Source organism: Natator depressus, chromosome 1, assembly GCF_965152275.1.
Source record: "Natator depressus isolate rNatDep1 chromosome 1, rNatDep2.hap1, whole genome shotgun sequence".
NCBI lineage: Eukaryota > Metazoa > Chordata > Testudines > Cheloniidae > Natator > Natator depressus.
The window spans coordinates 118751059-118770657 of NC_134234.1; the positions used below are offsets into that span (position 1 = coordinate 118751059).

Sequence of the window (19599 nt, forward strand, 5' to 3'; positions counted from 1 at the left end):
CCATCTGGCAGACTACCCAACGATACCGCCCATTTATAAGAGAGCGGAGAAGAATTACTAAGTTCCCTCTAATGATCTGGATTTTTTGTTTTCACATGCCTCAATGAATTTCTTTGTGGTAGAGGCCATGAATGAATGGCGCAGACAACACCACTCCAGAACCACCCCGTATGATTAATACTGGAAGTGGTTAGACCTCTTTGGGCACAAGGCCTATTCGTCAGTGACTCTGCAATTCAGAATCGCCAGTTACGATGCACTAATGGCCAAATACAATCACACAAATTATTTTAAGATGTCTGAGTTTATTGATTGCATCCTTGATGACAAAAAAAAAAAAAACCAAAACAATTCAAAGCAGTCATCTTGGAGGGTCACCTTCTTGCATGGATAGCCTTTCAAGCTTTGTTGCATGCATCAGACACAGTGGCATGATCCATTGCTATAGCCAGAGTAATGCAACAGGCTTCTTGTCTCCACCTCTCTGGGTTTCTGAAAAGTATAATCTACGGTTGATCTTCCCTTTGAGGGCTTGAAATTGTTCGCAGCCGAGACTGATGAATCCCTCCACACCCTAAAAAATACTAGGAGAACTCTTCGTCTTTAGGCATTCACACATCTGCACCAAGAAGGAAGCCAGGGAAATACCACTCAGCACAACGAACAGGGCCTGCACCATACGTCCAACCACAGAGACAATATGACCCACAAAAATGCAGATTGGGGTAGGCAAACTTTTTGGCCCGAGGGCCATATCTGGGTAGGGAAATTGCATGCAGGGCCATGAATGTAGGGCTGGGGAAGGGAGTTGGGGTGTGGGAGGGAGTGCAGGGTGTGGGAGGGGGTGGGATGGGCAAACGTTTTGGCCCGAGGGCAGGGGGTTAGGGTGCAGGAGGGGTGCTGGGTGCAGGGAGGCTCGGAGAGGTGCGGGGTGCAGGAGGGGGCTCAGGGCAGGTGGTTGGGGTGCAGGAGGGGTGCTGCAGGGAGTTGGGGTGCAGGGTGCAGAAGGGGTGCGGGGTGCGGCAGGGGGTTGGGGTGCGGGCCCACGGGACATAGTTTGCCCACCCCTGATGTAGACAGAGGCCTACATAGACGCAGACCACACCCAACTCAGCCATCAACATCCCAACAACCCTCCTGGAAACTGCAATTTTGAGTGTTTGGTCGAGGGCCTGAGATGCCTCCCCCATTTCCAAGTGCTGAAACCATCAACAACCGTCCATCCTTTCAGTGGCCGTCAGTCCCCATTCCACCCAGTATGACAGACCATCACCTCGGACAAATTGGGTATTAGAAATTTTCAACACTGGTTACTCAATTCAGTTTACCTCCTTCCCTCCTCACTGCTCTCCCTCCCTGTTCCTCAGGGACCCTTCTCACGAGCACCTTCTACAACAGGAAATAGAATCAGTATCGACACAATATAAAGGGAAGGGCTTTTATTCCCATTACTTCTTAACCCAGAAAAAGACTTGGGGATGGAGGCCCATTCTCGACCTAAGGAAACTCAACAAGTTCGTGAAGGTTCAGTGGTTCAGGATGGTCATGCTAGCAGTGATAATCCCAGAACTGTAACAGGAGGACTGGTTCTCAGCCCTTGACCTCCTAGATGTATATTTTCATATCACCATACACCCAGCACACAGGAGATTCCTCGTATTTGTTCTGGGACAAGATCACTACCAGTACAAAGTACTGCCTTTTGGCATCTCTACAGCTCCCTGGGTGTTCTCCAAGGTTCTCGTATTGGTGGCAGCCCACCTCTGCAAGCAAGAGGTCACGATATTCCCCTTCTTGGACGACTGTCTACTCAAAGTCCTCTCCTGGGAAGACACCTTTGAAACTACTCAAAAGATGATGGCTCTCTTCTCACAGCTAGAACTACAAATAAACATGCAAAAATCAATGTTGGCACCTGAACAAAAACTAGAATTCATTGGGGCCCACCTTGATGCACTGAAGCCCAAAGCCTCATTACCACTACACAGATTTGTCACCCAAGTTAATCTGTTTGTCACGTACAAAACAGCCTACAGATATCAGCCAGGACTTGCCTGCAATTATTAGATCATATGGCAGCAACCACGTTTGTTGTAAGGTGTGTCAGGCTACATATGCATTGTCAGTGCTGGCTCAGGACGGTATACGTTCTGCACAGACATAGCCTGAACAAGTGTCTTACGATGTCACTCACAGTCAAAAACTCTACACTGGTGGACTCAACCCCACAACGAGTTCCCTTCACACAACCCCCTCCGTCAATGATACTTACAACAGATGCTTCTCTGTTAGTTTGGGTAGCACACTTGCACAACCACATAATCCCGGGCCGGTGGTCCCCCTTGGAGTAAACATTACGCATCACCCTACAGGAACTACAAGCAGTCTGCAATGCATGCTCACGCTTTTTACCGCTGATCAGGAACAAGACCATAAAGGTACTGATGGACAACATTGCTTGCATGTTTTATATAAACCTTCAAGAGGAAGCAAAATCACCAAAGCACTGAGATTATGGAGCTGGTGCATCCATCACAATATCCACATATCAGCTACTTATCTACTAGGATGTCAGAACACCAGAATGGATACGCTAAGCAGAAAATTCTCTCAGGACCATGAGTGGGAAATAAACACCACGGTCCGACAAAATATATTCAGACACTGGGGTTTCCTGACTATAGACCTTTTTGTGACAGCCCAGAATGCCAAGTGTCCACAATTTTGCTCAAGAACAGGATTGGGGCCCTGATCTTGGGGCAGTGCTTTCCTCATCAAAAAGGATGTGCCTCTGCTGTATGTGTTTTCCCTTAGCTCCCCCTATCCAGGGTGATATACAAGATAAAGACAGAACAATCCAGAATCATCTTGATAGCTCCCATGTGGCCCAGACAAACTTGGTTCCCTTACCAGATGAAGATGGTGGTATGCCCACCACTCACTGTTTGCCCTCTTTCACGTCTTCTATCTCAGGATGCAGGTCAGGTTCACCACCCAAACTTGGAGATCCTCCACCTGAAGGCATGGCTCTTCGATGGTTCCAGGACAATGAAATGACCTGTTCGGAAGATGTAAGGGACATACAATTAAACAGGAGAAGGTAGACTACACATTATACTTACCTGCACAAATGGAAGAGATTCCACATATGGTGTCAGAACAAGCAAACCATGGATATTACCTTCCCCTTACCATTGGTACTAGATTACATACTGGAGCTAAAGAAATCAGGTCTATCCTCGAGCTCACTAGAGTACACCTTGCAGCCATCATGGCTTTCTGTCATGAAGTTGACAGGTACTCAGTCTTCATCCATCCTATTACTAAATGATTCCTCAGGAGTATTCGGAACCTCTATCCTGAAATATAAGCCCCCACCCAACCCTGGGACCTTAACCTAGTACTACGCTGTCTTACTGGTCCCCCGTTTGAACCCTTGGTGACATGTTCTCTTGTGCACCTATCGATGAAGGTGGCCTTTCTTGTCGCCATCACAACCTTCCGACGAGTAGGAGAACTAGGGGCTCTCATGGCATACCCCCCATATACAATCCTTTTCAAAGACAAGGTTACTTTAAGACCACATCCTAAATTTCTACCTAAAATGCTTTCCTCATTCCACTTGAACCAACCTGTCTACCGTCCATCATTCTTCCCTAAACCTCATGAGAACAAACTAGGCAATGGTCCATACTCTAGATGTTAGACGGGCATCAGCATTCTATCTTGAAAGGACAAAACCCTTCAGAAAGTCACCAGAGCTATTCCTTTCCATTATGGAAAGACTGAAGGACCTGCCATTTCCAAGCAGAGGCTCTCAAAATGGATTTTTGGGTGCATTCACCTTTGCTACTGCCAACATGATCTGCAACCCACCCACCCCCCAGGCAATCGCACACTCCACCAGATCGCTCTCCAATTCAATAGCCTTCCTAAACAATGTACCCATCATAGACATCTGTAAAGCAGCCACTAGGGCGTCAGCCCACACATTCATGGAGCACTACCCAACTGAACAAGTTGACCTCGAATGCTCTGTTAGGACTCTGTCTTATCCTCTTTTGCAAAGCTACTTCCTTCCACCAAGGGACACTGCTGTATAGTCACTAAAGTGGAGCATCCACAGGGATAGCACTCGAAGAAGAAGAAGAGACGGTTACTCACCTTGTGCAGTAACTGAGATTCTTCAAGATGGGTGTCCCTGTGGGTGATCCACTACTTACCCTCCTCCCCTCTACTTTGGAGTTCAGAGATGAACTCTATGGCGGAGAAGAAACTGAGGGCGGTTTGGTTGCACAGTGCTATGTAGCTGCCAGGAGTGGCTTAAGACTGGGAGAGAGCATGTGCGGCCCAAACGGGCATTGCTACTGAAAGTCTCTGATCGCAGGCATAGGGACGCAGATTCACCTAAAGTGGAGCACCCATAGGGACACCCGTTTTGAAGAACCTCAGTTACTGCACAAGGTAAGAAACCCTCTCTTCCAGTCCCTTGATATCTAAGTTATACTTATTTGCACAGCCATTGAATACTGAATTAGTGCAAATTTTACTATTACCACTTCCATCAAATTTCTGATCAGCTGACACTCAACATGTAATTTACACCGTGTCACTGCTTTATCATGAATTTGCTCCTGTAATTGCTAGAAAAGAGCTGATGGTCTATTTTTAGCAGTGTAACAGTATTTTGTGTATGCCCCCCCCCTCTTATTTGGGTTTTTAGGTTGGCAGTTCCACAAATACGCTCAAAGCACTTCAAATTGCGCTTGCTGATAGTGACATTCAAGCCATTTATCTTCTGACTGATGGGAGACCTGACCAGGTATTTGTGAAACAAGAAAACAGAGATGGGGTAGTGTGATGATTCGGTGGTAGTGGTAGGATGCCGAAGCACAGCTTTAGGGATGAATAAAATATCCAGGAGGCTCAAGCTTGTGAGGTTGTGTGTTGCAAAATTGATACAATTAATCTCTAAACTAGTGGTAGTGGGGTTTATATCCTTTACTCTCTTACGGCAACCCTGTTTTATCTGATTTATGGCATCTAATTTAATTCTATAGGAAACTTTTTTAATCAGCTGGTGGTTGGCTAAAAGGCTGAAGAGATAGCTTAAAATCTAAGATTAAATAGTAAAACTTGTATATAAGGTAATATTAAGAGAAAAATTCTCATGAATTAAAAAAATGCAGAAAAATTGCAAATCCAACAGTATATTTGGATTTAAAGATTCCCCTTCAGTATTACAGCTGAAACATTGCAGTCTTGTGCGCTGCATGAGAACCAGAAAGTGAAAGACTAATAAGAAGATAAAGAGATGGCCCTCCAACTACAATACTTCTTTCCACCCCCAAATAACACATACAAGTTATTCTGGGGGAGCAGGTGCAAAAAAGTAGGCATGTAGATCCTCTCCCATCCATTTGCTGGAAGTACATAAGGGCTATCCCATCTCTGGCAAATTGATGTTGTGTTAAATATTGTAGGCAGAAAATTAGCTGTTGACTTAAATTTATCATAGATTTTTTTTCAAGTATCTCTTCTATTGTAAACTGCTGTTTGTATAATGTAAAACATCTCGTATTGATAACATTGGGTCAGATTCTCATTTCACAAGGTATAGTTCTGGAATAACTTCAAACTCTTGGTTTATATAAGTGGAAGTAAGATCAAAATTTGTGCCAATATGTTCATGGCAGATGAAGTTGTGTTATTTTAGCACAAAATGGCTTGAGGTTTGAGAAGATATAATGCAGCAAACAAAAACTGAAAGGAAAGCATCTCTAGTTCAGCTACAAGTGCTATAAAAGAGACAAAAATGAAAATTTAAGTTATAGTTCATGGTGAAAACTGGCCAATATGCTGATAGGGGCATTTTAAAAATAATTCATTTACCGGGGAAAATTCAGCTCAGTTGCAACATCTGGCATTCAGCAAAGTCTAGATATTACTTAGATTAAAAGCTGAGTTGAATGATACCTGAAGTGTATTGCTCAAGCTCACATGATAAATCAGTGATTCAGGTAGTGTTATAAACCAGGATCCTCTTGGATCTTTAGGGAAAAGTGCAAATATTTTTCTTTTTCTTTGTGCCTTGAACAGAAGGGATTGGTCCTACAAGCAATGCCATGGCTAGTGAAATTCTGTACAGTGTTTGTTAAATAGTTGTTTATCTGCAGCATATTTAACACTATTTATTATATTTTATTTTTTTATTTTTGCAGCCACCAAAAACAATACTGACCCAAATCCTACTTCATCATAAAGTTCCTATTCATACCATATCTTTCAACTGTGATGATACAGAGGCCAATAAATTTTTGCATGAACTGTCAACTGAAACAGGAGGACGATTTCATTACTATAATATTTATACGACGGATCCTGAAGCTCCAGAGCCTATTCTGGTGACTATTTCAAACTAAATATGAGAGTATAAATCTTCATGGCATGTTACGGCACAACAGAGCTTACATATATGCAATTTGATAAGTATGTGACTTAGGAAAGAGGCTAATCACTTAATCACAGTCAGGCTGAAGTGATCTTAAAGCTCCAGGCCTGCCATTGCTCATAGGCCGTAACAAACCTAAATCACAAATATCATTTAATGTATATGTGATGTTCCCCTCTGGTGTTTTCTGGACCGGTGATCTGCTAGACTCCCTAATCCTTGACTCTGGGAGCCAGTCTTACCCTGCTCTGCTGTGAGAGCCCCCACTCCTGGGCTGTTCACGCACAGCCTCTGGCATGTAAGCTGCTCTCAGCTACCTGCAAGCGAATGACACTAGCCAATATCTCTGGTCCCAGACACAACCCTAGGAACCTCCGTCTTGCAGTGTCCAGTAATGCCTGCTGGATGCTGCAAGTTTATATAAGTTAGTCAATTTAACAAAGAAATTGATATGTACCAGGCTTGTTCTCCCAAGGGGAGTCTCTGCAAAGCAAACACACTGCTTCAGGTAGAATAAACAAACAGATTTATTAAATATAAAGATAGATTTTAAGTGATTATAAGTCAAAGCATAACAAGTCAGAGTGGTTACCAAAATAAAATAAAATATAAGTACGCAGTCTGAACTCTCAACCCTGTTAGACTGGGCAGCAACTAGATTAAGCAGTTTTTCTCACCCCACTGAATAGTGCAGCCCTTAATCTACAGGTTTGTTCCTTAAACCTGGGCCAGTCTCCTCTGTTGGAGTCTTGTCTTCTCAGTGTCCTGGTTGTTTGCAGCATAGGTGGGGCAGGAGAAGGGCCCAGTATGTGTCCACTCTGCCTGTTTTATACTCTCAGTCCATGTGCTTGTAGAACACAAGTCCAGGCATGTCTGTGTGGCATTGCTGAGTCTCTTCAGGCAAGGTTGAGCAATTGCCCTGTTGGGGCCTTCTGCAGGTGAGTCATTGCATTGTAGCTCCCATGCTGGACAATGGCTGTTGATGGGTTATTTGACACCCTTCCCGGGCGTTGGTTTCTTTCCTTGCTGTTGCCTCTGGGGAGCTAATATCTGGCTGATTCCCCAATTTACAGCATGCTTTAGTGACCACCATACAACACAGTTCTCATAACTTCATATGCATTAATGATACACATATATGGATAGAGAAATGTTTTTCAGCAGATCATAATCTTTCCCCTGATACCTTACAAGGCATGCTTTATATGAGAGATCACGATTATATGAAAATGAAGAATATGGGGCTTACAATATGTTCCCCCAAGGTACAGAATGTTACAGTATATTTATATGGGTATTGTTAGTTTAAAAACACATGGAGGTCAAATTCTGCCTGGAAAAAGCAGGTATGATTCCTGGTGTCGCAAATGGGAGTTATGCTTACACCTGAACTGAAATTGATCTATGATTTTTACTTCAACAATAAATGTCCTGTTAATTAATGCAAGCATATATAGCTAAAGAGAGTTTCATGCCTAACGTTATGACATACAGTTGCCACTGGAGGGAGAGGGTACAGGAGGGAATAAAACCATATCCATAAGCACTAAATTTACAAAAACAGCACAGACCTACCAAGTGTAATTAATAAGCTCAATCTAAAAATCCCCAGTAGTAAATTTCTTCATGGACTTCCAGAAATAATCATGTTTTTTTTTAAATATTCTTGTTTTGAATTAAAGCATACAACCAATTAATTAGTTCCCCAAACACAAGGAAAAGTGGAATAAGAACTAGCATAATTAGGAACAAGAGAGTAGTATGAAATTTTGAACATCACAAACCATAATTCAGAGAAGCAAGACTAGAAATAATGCAGTTTAAAATATTCCATAGGCTGTACTAGATGCCCTTATAGCTCAGCTGGTGTGGATTATGTGAATCCAGAATGTGTTGGAAAGGTTGGAAGGATGAAGCTTGTATCATTCGCATGCTGTGCTCTTGCACTAGTGGGGCAATATTGGAGCCATCTTTGGAATTCACTCTGTATCCCATCTCTGGTCCAAAAGAGCCCAAATCTATTCACCTTACAGGCATGCTTTGAGGTGCAGCTCTTTATCCCAAGTTTTGGAGATGCAGGGACATGATAAAGATGGGATTTTGGGTGCGGTGGGTATAGGGTGACCAGACAGCAAGTGTGAAAAATCGGGACAGGGGATGGGGGGTAATAGGAGCCTATATAAGAAAAAGCCCCAAATATTGGGACTGTCCCTATAAAATCGGGACATCTGATCAGCCTAGGTGGGTATTACTTCGGTTTCATTTTAATCTCCTGTAGGTTATTTACTTATTTTCTTTGTCTTAAAGTTGAGGAAAACTGCTGGTTTTGTCTCTTATATTACTGTACTTGTAATTAAATCAAAGGCACCTTAAGATCAGTATGAGTGCTTTTCCCCCCATGTACATTAGTTATAAACATAAACAATAATAATATTAAGGACCGTCTAATAATACTAATGACTGGTTAAGAGAATATATGCATAGTACAACCAATTTTTTTTTAAAGGCTGTCAATAGAGCTGATGCAAAATGTTTCTGAAGAAATGGAACAATGTACTATTGCCATCAGTAAATAATGGGCATATGACTATAGCAGCACTTTTCTCCAGTGATCATTTAGGGTAGATTCTCCACTGCTTTGTACCTGTTGTAGTTACTTACCCCTGTGTAAAGTCGGTGTAAAATGCTACCATTCTGCACTGGTAATGTTTTACATCCAGTTTCCACTTACTCTGCACAGGTGAGATTACTACAATAGGCACAACACATTGTGGAATTAGGCCCTTAATATGTTAGGGTATTTGGGGCATTTAAAAATATCGTCAGACATGAACCTGATGTTTAGATGCAGGTGCAAAGTGTCAGGATGGGCATGAACGAGGTCAATAAAGTACAGGTTTTCTACTTTTCCCTGTACCTCTTTTTGTTATCTTGTGGGTGCAGTATATGGTTTTCCTGACATGTTTAATGCTGATACAATCTCTTCATTTAAGTTCAAAGCCTTATTTATACTGAAAAAAGAAAAGGAGGACTTGTGGCACCTTAGAGACTAACAGATTTATTTGGGCATAAGCTTTCGTGAGCTACAGCTCACTTCATTGGATTTATACTGCTAGTCCTTACTCTCAGTCGTAGGTGTAACGCTGGCGTGAGATCAGAATCAGGCCTGTTTGATTGATATGCTGCTGTAATTGTTTGAAAAATAAAAAAATGTATCTTTAATGTGTAACAGTAAAAGGGAAACCATGTCAGTTACTGGAGCTTAGCTGTAATATAATACCACCACTAAACATGGACAAGGGAAGCAAAAGGTATGTAACTAAAAACTTGGAGCAACAGGGCTATTCATGTCTTTTTTTGGAGTACGTAAAATTTTTCAAAGAGATAACTGGTTTGTTAGGTAATTGCAGTCATCTTCTTAAGAAAATTACAAAGCTTACATTGTCTTGCCAAATACACTTTAGTGCTATTTTTTGCCATCAGCGTGCTTCTCCTTTGCTAAAGGATATTTCTCTGTGGGAACATGAAATTACTGCCATCATCATTTCCCTCCCTTTTAATTTTATGCTAATAGTCAATCTATGTCTGGTGTGGGACCAAAGCAAACTTTGTTTTAGAAATGAGGGAAACTCTGAGGAAAAAATCCAAATAATCCAAAATGTTATTCCCTTTTTCTACACCAAAAACTTATTTATTGAATTGTTTCTGTAAATGAACGAAGCATGTTTTAAGTGTAATTATAGTAACACATTTGATTTTCATTTTGGCAGAGTGAAGATATATACCTTTTAAAAAGAGAAATTGAACGGGGGGAAAGAGATCTTGAGAAAGTGCAAACCTTTCACACTGAATGTCTGATGATGAACTGGTATAATGGAGAAAAAGATTGTGAAAATAAGTATGTTCTCAAACTGCCTTTATGTCTCAGAGTGCTCTATAGGTTACTCAAGCTACCCGATAAATTTCTTGTCTTGTCTTCATTTTGCATTTTTCACCTCTGACATTCTCCTTAAGATATTTTCCTTTTGCAAAGAAAGGTTGAAAAATCTTTAATTAATACTATTGTAAGAATCTTTATGAAAAAAAGAAGTCTGGAAGAAAAAGATGTTAAAATGTATTGCTTGGAATTGGAACAAAATGGTGTGTGAGCCAAGGTGGCAGCAGTAACACGGACTAGTTCAGGTAGTGTGCGTATTCTTCTGCCTCCTCCAGACAGTACATGCTTGAAAAAAGCAGTTTGTCCCTTCAGTTTGTGATCCCACAGAACAAGTTTGTACATTCATTCCATATTGATCCTTATGGTCTCAGTCCAGTTCCCACCCCTCTACCCCCCGCAAAAATACCACCACATTCAGCACCAATTAACAAGCTCATTGGAAGTCTAATTGGACAAAGAGCAAATGTGCATGAAGAATGAATGTCCCTAGAGATGTCCTTTAGGTCATGGTGGATGGAGGCAGATTCCTAGGGCACTGGGGGAAAGTTTTTTCACTGCTACTAATTACACAGTTTCCATTTTATAGAAATTCAGAGGCCTTAGATCTCCAGGTATATCAAACCTTATATGAGCACTAAATAAAAAAAAGGAGGAAGTTATTTCACCTAATGCCTACTTCATTTGTGTACAAGAAATAAAAAAACAAAAAAAAATACATCTCAAAAAAGGATTTAAACAATTAATGAAAACAATCTCCTGCCTTCAAAAAATGATCTGAATTCAAGCAAAAGTTCATGATTTATTGTTATAGAGGATGTGCAGAATGATTTAAGACGCATGGTAGGAGCATGGTAGGTCAGCAGCTCGGTATAAAAAATATGTAAAGTGTTTATTTCAGGGCTTGTTGTTGTTGTTGTTAACATTAGTAGAGACATTTATATCACTTATTATTTATAGGGTGGCTCACTCTCCTCCCTCCACCCTTGAGAATTCAAAGCAGCTATACTAGAATAGTCTGGTCTCAGTAAAGGATAGAGTATTTACATGTGTATCAGGGTTTTTTACATGAACCTGTGAAAGTAAAACTAACAATTTTTAACCTATTTGTGAAATCAAGACCGTGGTAAAATAATGTGAATCATTTTGCAGTCTTGCAGAGCATTTGAAATCGGTATTTAAGTGCCACATGCATTTAAACTTAACGTTTGAAAAGTGGTTCCTTACGAATGCATTTATACTCTTGAAGGTTATTCACTTGCTTGTTTCTTGTCTTTATCACTCATAAACAGGCATCACAAGCAGACTCTTACTGCATCCTCTGTAACCACACACATTCAGGAGCTGAACACCTCTCCTACCAGTAGGCCATACTGTGCCTCAGAAGAACCATTGCTGACTTCACACCAGCGTACAGTAGATGTATGGCAAACTCGTTGTGACAGTCCAGTCAGAAGGAAGTCAGCACTGTATGCAGGTAACTATCTAAAATGAAGTGTGGATATTATTCAACAGAATTTATTCATCCACTGTGAAGTGATTCTGTCAATGATAAAATAAAAATTCCTCATCTCTGTTGCAAATAAAACATTTGATTATTTAAACAAAACATTATATTAAAACTCTAATTTATCTTCCATCGTTTTTGCATTTTGTTCATCTTGGACATTTACCCTAGACAGGTCAATGTCCAGTCATTTGCACTTTCTGGTACAGTGCTTTGACGGTTGGCTTACATACCCTGCAGGGGAATGCCTAATTTAAACTATTTTGATTTAAATTTTAAAAATACAGTGTAAGCAGTTCAGTTGATAGTAGGCATTTAACCCCTCTCTCTTCTTCATGCAAATAAGTGAATCATGGTTTGTGGTTATTGTGAAGAGCTCATCTGTGTGTTTTATTAGCTACAGCATTAATTTTAAAAAAACCAAACCCTTGGGAAAGTACAGAGAAACAATTAGTGCTGAAGTATTGTTAGCTGTGAAGGCTTGTCTAAGACGGTTTGTTTAAGAACATGGGATGAAAACCAAAGAAGTGTTTTCAAGAATTGCAGGCAGCCATTTGATTTGTAGATTAGTTGTCCTTTTCTCTCTGTCTGAATACCTGCAGAGCAAACAAAGACTAGTCTGCTCAGGACCCTGGGTCATCGAGTGAGGTCCTATGAAGAAAGACCAGACGAGAGGCTGTCTCCTGAAAGAAAGGGTTGTTTGCTCAGAAATAGCCTTAAATCTGCCACTATTTTTAAAGGCAAGTTATCACAACTGGGGGAATTGCAGTCACTTATTCTAATTTGTTTAGATCTGGTGGTACCACATTTGAGACAGAGCTGAATTGTTGATGAGCTTGTAAACTGCAGTAAAAAGAATTCTGACTGGGTTTCACTGACCTGGTCAAGGAAGCATTTTCAGCAGGATGGTAAATTTGAGATATTAAAATATGATGGATACTGATTGAAAAATTGAATAAAATTTCACACATCTGTAAATAGCATTCAGTTTAGCATCATCTGCAAGGGAAAGAATGGTCTGTTTTTTTGGACGGACCTCAAGATCCTTGCACGCTGTCGATATGCTGTCTCTTTGGCAGGGTCATTTTCCGTGAAGGTGGTGCAGAATACTTTCATTGAAGACTGCTGAAGGCACATCTGAATCACAGATCTGAACAGGGTGCACATCTAAGATATGCTCACTGTAATCAAAGAAACATGAAAATTGTATATTAGCTTAATGAGATGCCAGTGACACTAAGTTATTTTACTTGCGGCCTGAGTTGAGGAATAAGCTTGGTGAATCTTCCTTCTTGGGTTAAAGGCTATAAATCTAAACAAAGGTTAAAATAATTTTGAAATGATAAAATTAGGGTTTGTCTACATTGGCACTTTTGTAGCTAAAACTTGTTGCTTGAGGGTGTGAAACACCCCGTGAATGACAAAAGTTGTAGCGACGAAAAGCGCTGGTGTGGACAGCGCTTCATTGGTGGGAGCTGTGCTCCCGGCGATGAAGCTACTGGCCCCTCGTTGGAGGTGATTTTATTTTGCCACCGGGAGAAATAGTGGCCACACAGTGCACCTTACAATGGCGTGGCTGCAGTGACACAGCCGTGCCCTTGTAAGGTGCACAGTGTAGACACCTGGCACAGTGTAGACATAGCCCTAGTGCTTATCTACCTTTACATTTTTTGTTTTTATTAGTTCTTGTGAAGTGTGAGTGGTCAAGCACCACGACTGAAACACAAGAGAGATTAATTCTCATGAATAAATTTAGTAGCTGGAATAAGCATTATTATACAGCCTTAGTAGCACTTCTAATAGGCTCAGATAGAGCTTATGCTAATTACTTCATGGGGTGTGTGTGTGTTTGTGCAAAACCATTACATGATGCCTTTGTAAGTTTGTAAATGTTTTTCCACAGAGCTGAATACACAAAAGGTGGCAAAAAGAACATCTAAAGAGTACGTACATGGGTCACACACAAGTGGTAGTGGTTTATATTTATTTTCCGTAACTGCTATATTACCAAATATGTTTCTGTCTGATATTACCTCTCACAATCTCTTATTTTTAGTTCTCTAGATACGTCTTCAGCTCATTGGCTAAAGACTCATGGTTTGGTTGCTAGACGACTCACCATAATGGATGCCTTAGCCCCTACAGCTGTTCCTCACAGTACTAAATACATCCCGGTTTTAGACAAACATGTTGTTTCTAAAGTATTTGATGAGGTAAAACTCTTATGCTGTTTCAGGGGAAGCTTAAAATTTACCATTGTTTTTATTTTTTTATTTATTATTCATCTAGATAAATATTGAATAATTATGTCCTCAAGTGTCCACGGCAGAGTGTGGGTTATTCACAGTAAATGTACTGTATACATTTGGAAATATTTATTAACAACAGATATTGATAAAATAAAATTATTAATTCTGTTTCCTGCAGGGTGACAAGATAATAGAGCTTAATGCTATTTGCATTTGCATTTCTTGCCTATATACCAGTTGGTGACAGTGTGCAGCCACCAGGGGTTCAAAAATTGTTCATAGGCCATAGTCATTAATGATATTTGTTAAATCACTGGAGTTCTGAATTTTGGGCTCAGTTAGTCAGCTAGTAAACTGGTGAAGCTTTCCTGGATCACTGAGTTCTCAGAGCTACACATGTTCTCTAGAGTGCTTTTATAAAAGAACAGAATGAAATGACCTAGGGTCCCATCTTGAGAGGTGCTGAGTCCCTCTTGTGAGGTTCTGAGGGTTAACAATTCCCACTGAATTATTTGTCATGAAATATGAACCTGTGCCCTCCTCAAAGGGCAATCCATGTTGCGGAAGATTACCCCTGGAGGAATTCTTGTATTGGTATATTCTCTATACATGCTGAGAATTTGTGCAGATCATTCTAAATAACATGTTTTTCAAAAATAACACAGCAGTGGAAAAGCTGGAGAGCATGAGTAATGAATAATGATTAATGAATAATGAAGAGGTAAAGGCTTTGTGAATGGGATATGATGTAGACCTGAGTGAGATATTCATAACAAAATGTGAACCTGCACACAATTTCAGAGTTTTTTTAAATTTCAGTTTTAAATTCCCACTTGGGTGCATTTTTAAAATAATTTTTGCTGTGATATTCAGATTTTTAAAGCAAAAATAGGCTCACTATTTTAGTGAAAATAGCCAAAAATATCAAGCTTGTTTCTGATAGTAAAAAAAAAAAGGGGGGGAAGGGACAGTTTTTTAAAAGAAAGATGTCTTTTTGCATGAAAACCTTGCATAAATGTACACATTTTCATATTTCATACGTGAAAATAGCCTGTTTGCCAAAACCGAATAAAGAAAAACTTGTGTGAACCTGCACAAAACAGTGAATTTGGGTATGAAATGTCACATAACAGAAACTGTGAATTTACACAATTCTAATGGGCTATTTCCTGGCAATTGTCACTACTCCCTATGCCCTTTTCTGGAGAGCCCTACCAGCTGTTCTCTTCAGGTCTCCCCATGGAGAGTCTCCGAAGCACTCCCTTCATCTTTCCAGGATAGTCTTGAAAATTTGTTGTAACTACTGCTTGCAAGAAGCACCTTGTAAAAACTAAAAGTCTTCTAGAATAGTTTGAGCCACCTCTCTGCAAATGCTATTTTAGAGAAGTATTTTATCTAGATATTATTGGGCCAAATTAATCCATAGGGATGAATTTAAGCCATTTAGGCCATTATATTTGAAATGAATATAGTGGTATAGCTGTTAGCAAGCAATGCAATATTTTGTAGGCATTTTTGGGTTCAAGGACATAATTACAGATAGAGCTGGGCAAATTTGTTTCTTATGAGAAAAAAATAGTTTATTTGCTGAAAAATGCATTTTTGGTCAACACAAAACTATTCGAGAATCTGACCTGACAGTTTTGTTTGGGGGAAGGTTTTTCAGGGTCAGTTTGAGGGAAGTAAGAGTGAGTTTGTTCCACTTTGTATATATACTTAAATATTTACTGAGCCAAAGTGAGAGTGACTCTATAGCTGGTGATTAAAGTACTCACTTGGGGAAACAGGGGTATGAGATGTGGATTCAAATTCCTCCTTTTAGTCAGGTAAAGGGAAGATTTGAATCCACATCTCCTAGGTCAGTGCCTTAATCACCAGACTATAGAGTCACTCTCACTTTGGCCCACTGAATATTTAAAGTAGTAAAATAAAGTGGAACAGCTTCAACAGGAGAGATTGAGAGCAACCTACCCAGAGTAAAAAGAAAAGGAGTACTTGTGGCACCTTAGAGACTAACCAATTTATTTGAGCATAAGCTTTCGTGAGCTACAGCTCACTTCATCGGCTGCATACTGTGGAAAGTTTAGAAGATCTTATTATATACACACAAAGCATGAAAAAATACCTCCTCCCACCCCACTCTCCTGCTGGTAATAGCTTATCTAAAGTGATCACTCTCCTTACAATGTGTATGATAATCAAGTTGGGCCATTTCCAGCACAAATCCAGGTTTTAGGAGAGTGAGTTTGTGTGTGTGTGTGTGGGGAGGGGGGTGAGAAAACCTGGATTTGTGCTGGAAATGGCCCAACTTGATTATCATACACATTGTAAGGAGAGTGATCACTTTAGATAAGCTATTACCAGCAGGAGAGTGGGGTGGGAGGAAGTATTTTTTCATACTTTGTGTGTATATAATAAGATCTTCTAAACTTTCCACAGTATGCAGCCGATGAAGTGAGCTGTAGCTCACGAAAGCTTATGCTCAAATAAATTGGTTAGTCTCTAAGGTGCCACAAGTACTCCTTTTCTTTTTGCAAATACAGACTAACACTGCTGTTACTCTGAAACCTACCCAGAGTAGTCTATAGCCTGGAAGTAGATGCTTACCTGGAAGGCTGTGATTTGAATTCAAGTCCCTGCTCCAGATTTGGGATTTGAAACTGGCTCTCCCACATACCATTTTCCTAACCACCGTACTAAAGGTTATAAAGGGAAACATATATACCCGACCTGAAACAGGCTTTTCCAATTTGTTGACAAATTCCAAACCTTTTTGGAAATGAACTGATTTTCCCTGATCTTTCAGTTTGCTGGCAGAACCAAAAATATGCATTATTTGCCCAGCTCTAGTTAGAAGCAGTTATAAATTAACACTCCTGTCCTGCCAACTATTTTTACAGAGAACTTCCCCACTGATTTCATTAAGACATCCAATGAATAGCTCAATGGTAGGTTATGGCCTGAAATGCTGGAACCTGCGTTATTGCAGGTCACAAATATGCTGTATGTAAAGGAAGGAAAGGAATTGGAACTACTAATAAGTGGAGTCAACAGAATTACCTTTATCAGCCCTGGAACCCATTCTCCTTTGGAACCCATGCTAACACTTGAAGGAAAAGCTGAGAATAGGGTGTGACTTTAATTATAAATAGGGTCCTACCAAATTCACAGCCTTGAAAAATGCATCATGGACCATAAAATCTGATCTCCCCATGAAATCTGGCTATTGTAGGGGAGAGTGAGCTCCAGCTGCTAGTCCCAGCTGGGCTGGGGAGGGGCAAGACTTCCTATTCCCCTGCAGGGGCCGCTCCCAGGGCCAGGTCAGACTCACAGCTGGGAACCTCCCCTGGCTGGAGGAAGCTGTGAGGCTGCTAGCTTGGGAGCCCAGCTCTGAAGGCAGTGCTGAGGTAAGGGTGGCAATCCCGCGACCCTCCACTGCTCTTTTCGGTCGGGACTCCATGGTTACAACATTGTCAAATTTCAGATGTAAACATCTGAAACCATTAAATTGACTATTTAAAAAATCCTATAATTGTGATGTTGACCCAAATGGACCATGAATTTGGTAGGGCCCTAATTATAAAGCTTGAGCAGGAATTGTGAGGTTGCGTTAAGAATCTTTGTTGCTCCTATACTTTGAAAGGCTCCATTCAGAATCATAAATATGTACACAATTGTTGGTATTCTGTCTCCTCAGATCTTGGTTTTGTTGGGGTAGAATGCTCCTTTGGTTTCTTAGAGGACAACATTATTTTTATTTTCATCCTCTACAAACATTAATGCACTAACATCAGATTTATTGTTTTGGAAATAGAGAAACAAGCAAAAAGGTTACCATGGCAATTCTTCATTAACATCATGCTCATGTGCTCTTTCATTTTTGTGTGCCCTGGCAGTTTCACCTGAGCTATTTCAAAGAGATTAATTCATTACACAATCCATCAGTTTCATATCCAGAATAAAAGGTGTTCTGGCTGTTTAGCATAATGTACAGTCCCCCTCTAGTAGTTCTGGAGGAATACTTCTCTGTAGATTCTTTTGTGTATCTGCTCTGAAGATTGTGGTGTCTTTAAGAACTTTAATGCCATAATAATGTATGTATTTTTGCCTATCCTTTGAGTGCCACTCAGACTATTATACCCATTCTTTGAGAAGTTATATTGAATTTTAATGTATTGTACTGTTGGGATAAAGGGTGGTGCTGGGGGGACGCATTTCATTGAAAAGGGAGCCTATGTGGAGAAAATCCTGCCAGCCTCTTACCCCTTTTATGTAAAGGGGACTGCAGCTTGAGCAAAACTGCTGATCTCAACTATGGCAGTATGGGATTGGAAAACAGGTGATGTCTCAAGTAAGCAGGTCCCAGGTTGTTTAGGGCTTGAACTCCATCTGGAAATCCAGAGGCAGGCATTGCTCGTTGAGTATTTCCCCCTGTGCAAAGACTGATCTCATCTGTTTGGACAAAATACTCCATTTATGAACAACTGAGTGCCACTTTCTCACTAGCTTTATCTTCTGAATGGATTTAAGGTGTACTCCATTGTGAAGTGCTTTGCTGTAGTCTATTAATGAGGTGACACAAATACATAAATCTTAGTGGAGAGGTCGTTCTCAGAAAGAAAAGGTTGGAACCTTGCAACCAGCCGCAGATGGAGAAAAAGCCACCTGACTACTGCTCAAAGATGATCATCAACAATAACTGGGAATCCAGCCAGACTCCCATGATACAGACACAAGTAACACATGGCAGAGACATACTTTCAGTTAGAGGCACTTTTTTTTTAATTGCATCTTCTGATCATTTTCTCTAACCCATCAACAGTACGTCAGTTTCATCAGGATTGAACTTCGGCCAGCTCTCTGTCATCCATGCTCCAAACTCAGCCGGACATTGGGAAAGTGATTTAAATGCACCATTTGAGACAAAAGACGTTTTGCAGAATCTGTGTTGGTACATTGAACACAGTAGTACCTTCCTCCTGTACCCCATGTTTCCTTGTGGTACTGTGCACTGGAGTTTTTCCAGAATTACCCTGGAATAGTTTAGTTGTTTGAAGGGTTGTGGGAAGATGGGTTGGGTAATGTTTTTGTTTGGGGGTTGGGAAGTTGTGGGAGGTCTCACTCCCTTCTTTTCTTTAATATCCCTTATTAGGGTGTCTGGCTGTGCTGTTTTTGTAATGAAATGTGCTTCTGTAGATCCTGTCATACACCTAGAGCCAAATTTTCAAAGATATTTAGACACCTAAAAATGTAGATAGACACCTTGTGCAATTTTCAAAAGTGCATATGCAGGTGAGGCGCCTAGCTCCCATTGAAATCAATGACATTGGTTTCAGTGGGGGGTTAAGCATCTAACCTACTTTGATTTTTTGAAATCACAATGGGTACCTATCTGCATCTTTAGGAAGCTAACTATTTTGGGGAATCTGCCCCTAGAGTATAAGATATGACATTTAAA

The 19599-nt window shown here is 40.6% G+C and overlaps 1 protein-coding gene across 1 annotated transcript in view; it reads left to right on the top strand.

Annotated features, from left to right (window-relative positions):
• The window catches only part of VWA3B (von Willebrand factor A domain containing 3B), a 108854-nt gene that overhangs the window by 42248 nt on the left and 47007 nt on the right, over positions 1-19599 (top strand). Inside the window, exons 14-20 of the mRNA XM_074965365.1 lie at positions 4724-4822; positions 6222-6404; positions 10222-10349; positions 11678-11862; positions 12495-12632; positions 13796-13835; positions 13949-14105. Of these exons, the coding sequence (XP_074821466.1) occupies positions 4724-4822; positions 6222-6404; positions 10222-10349; positions 11678-11862; positions 12495-12632; positions 13796-13835; positions 13949-14105 (930 nt within the window). The remainder of the gene's footprint in view (positions 1-4723; positions 4823-6221; positions 6405-10221; positions 10350-11677; positions 11863-12494; positions 12633-13795; positions 13836-13948; positions 14106-19599) is intronic.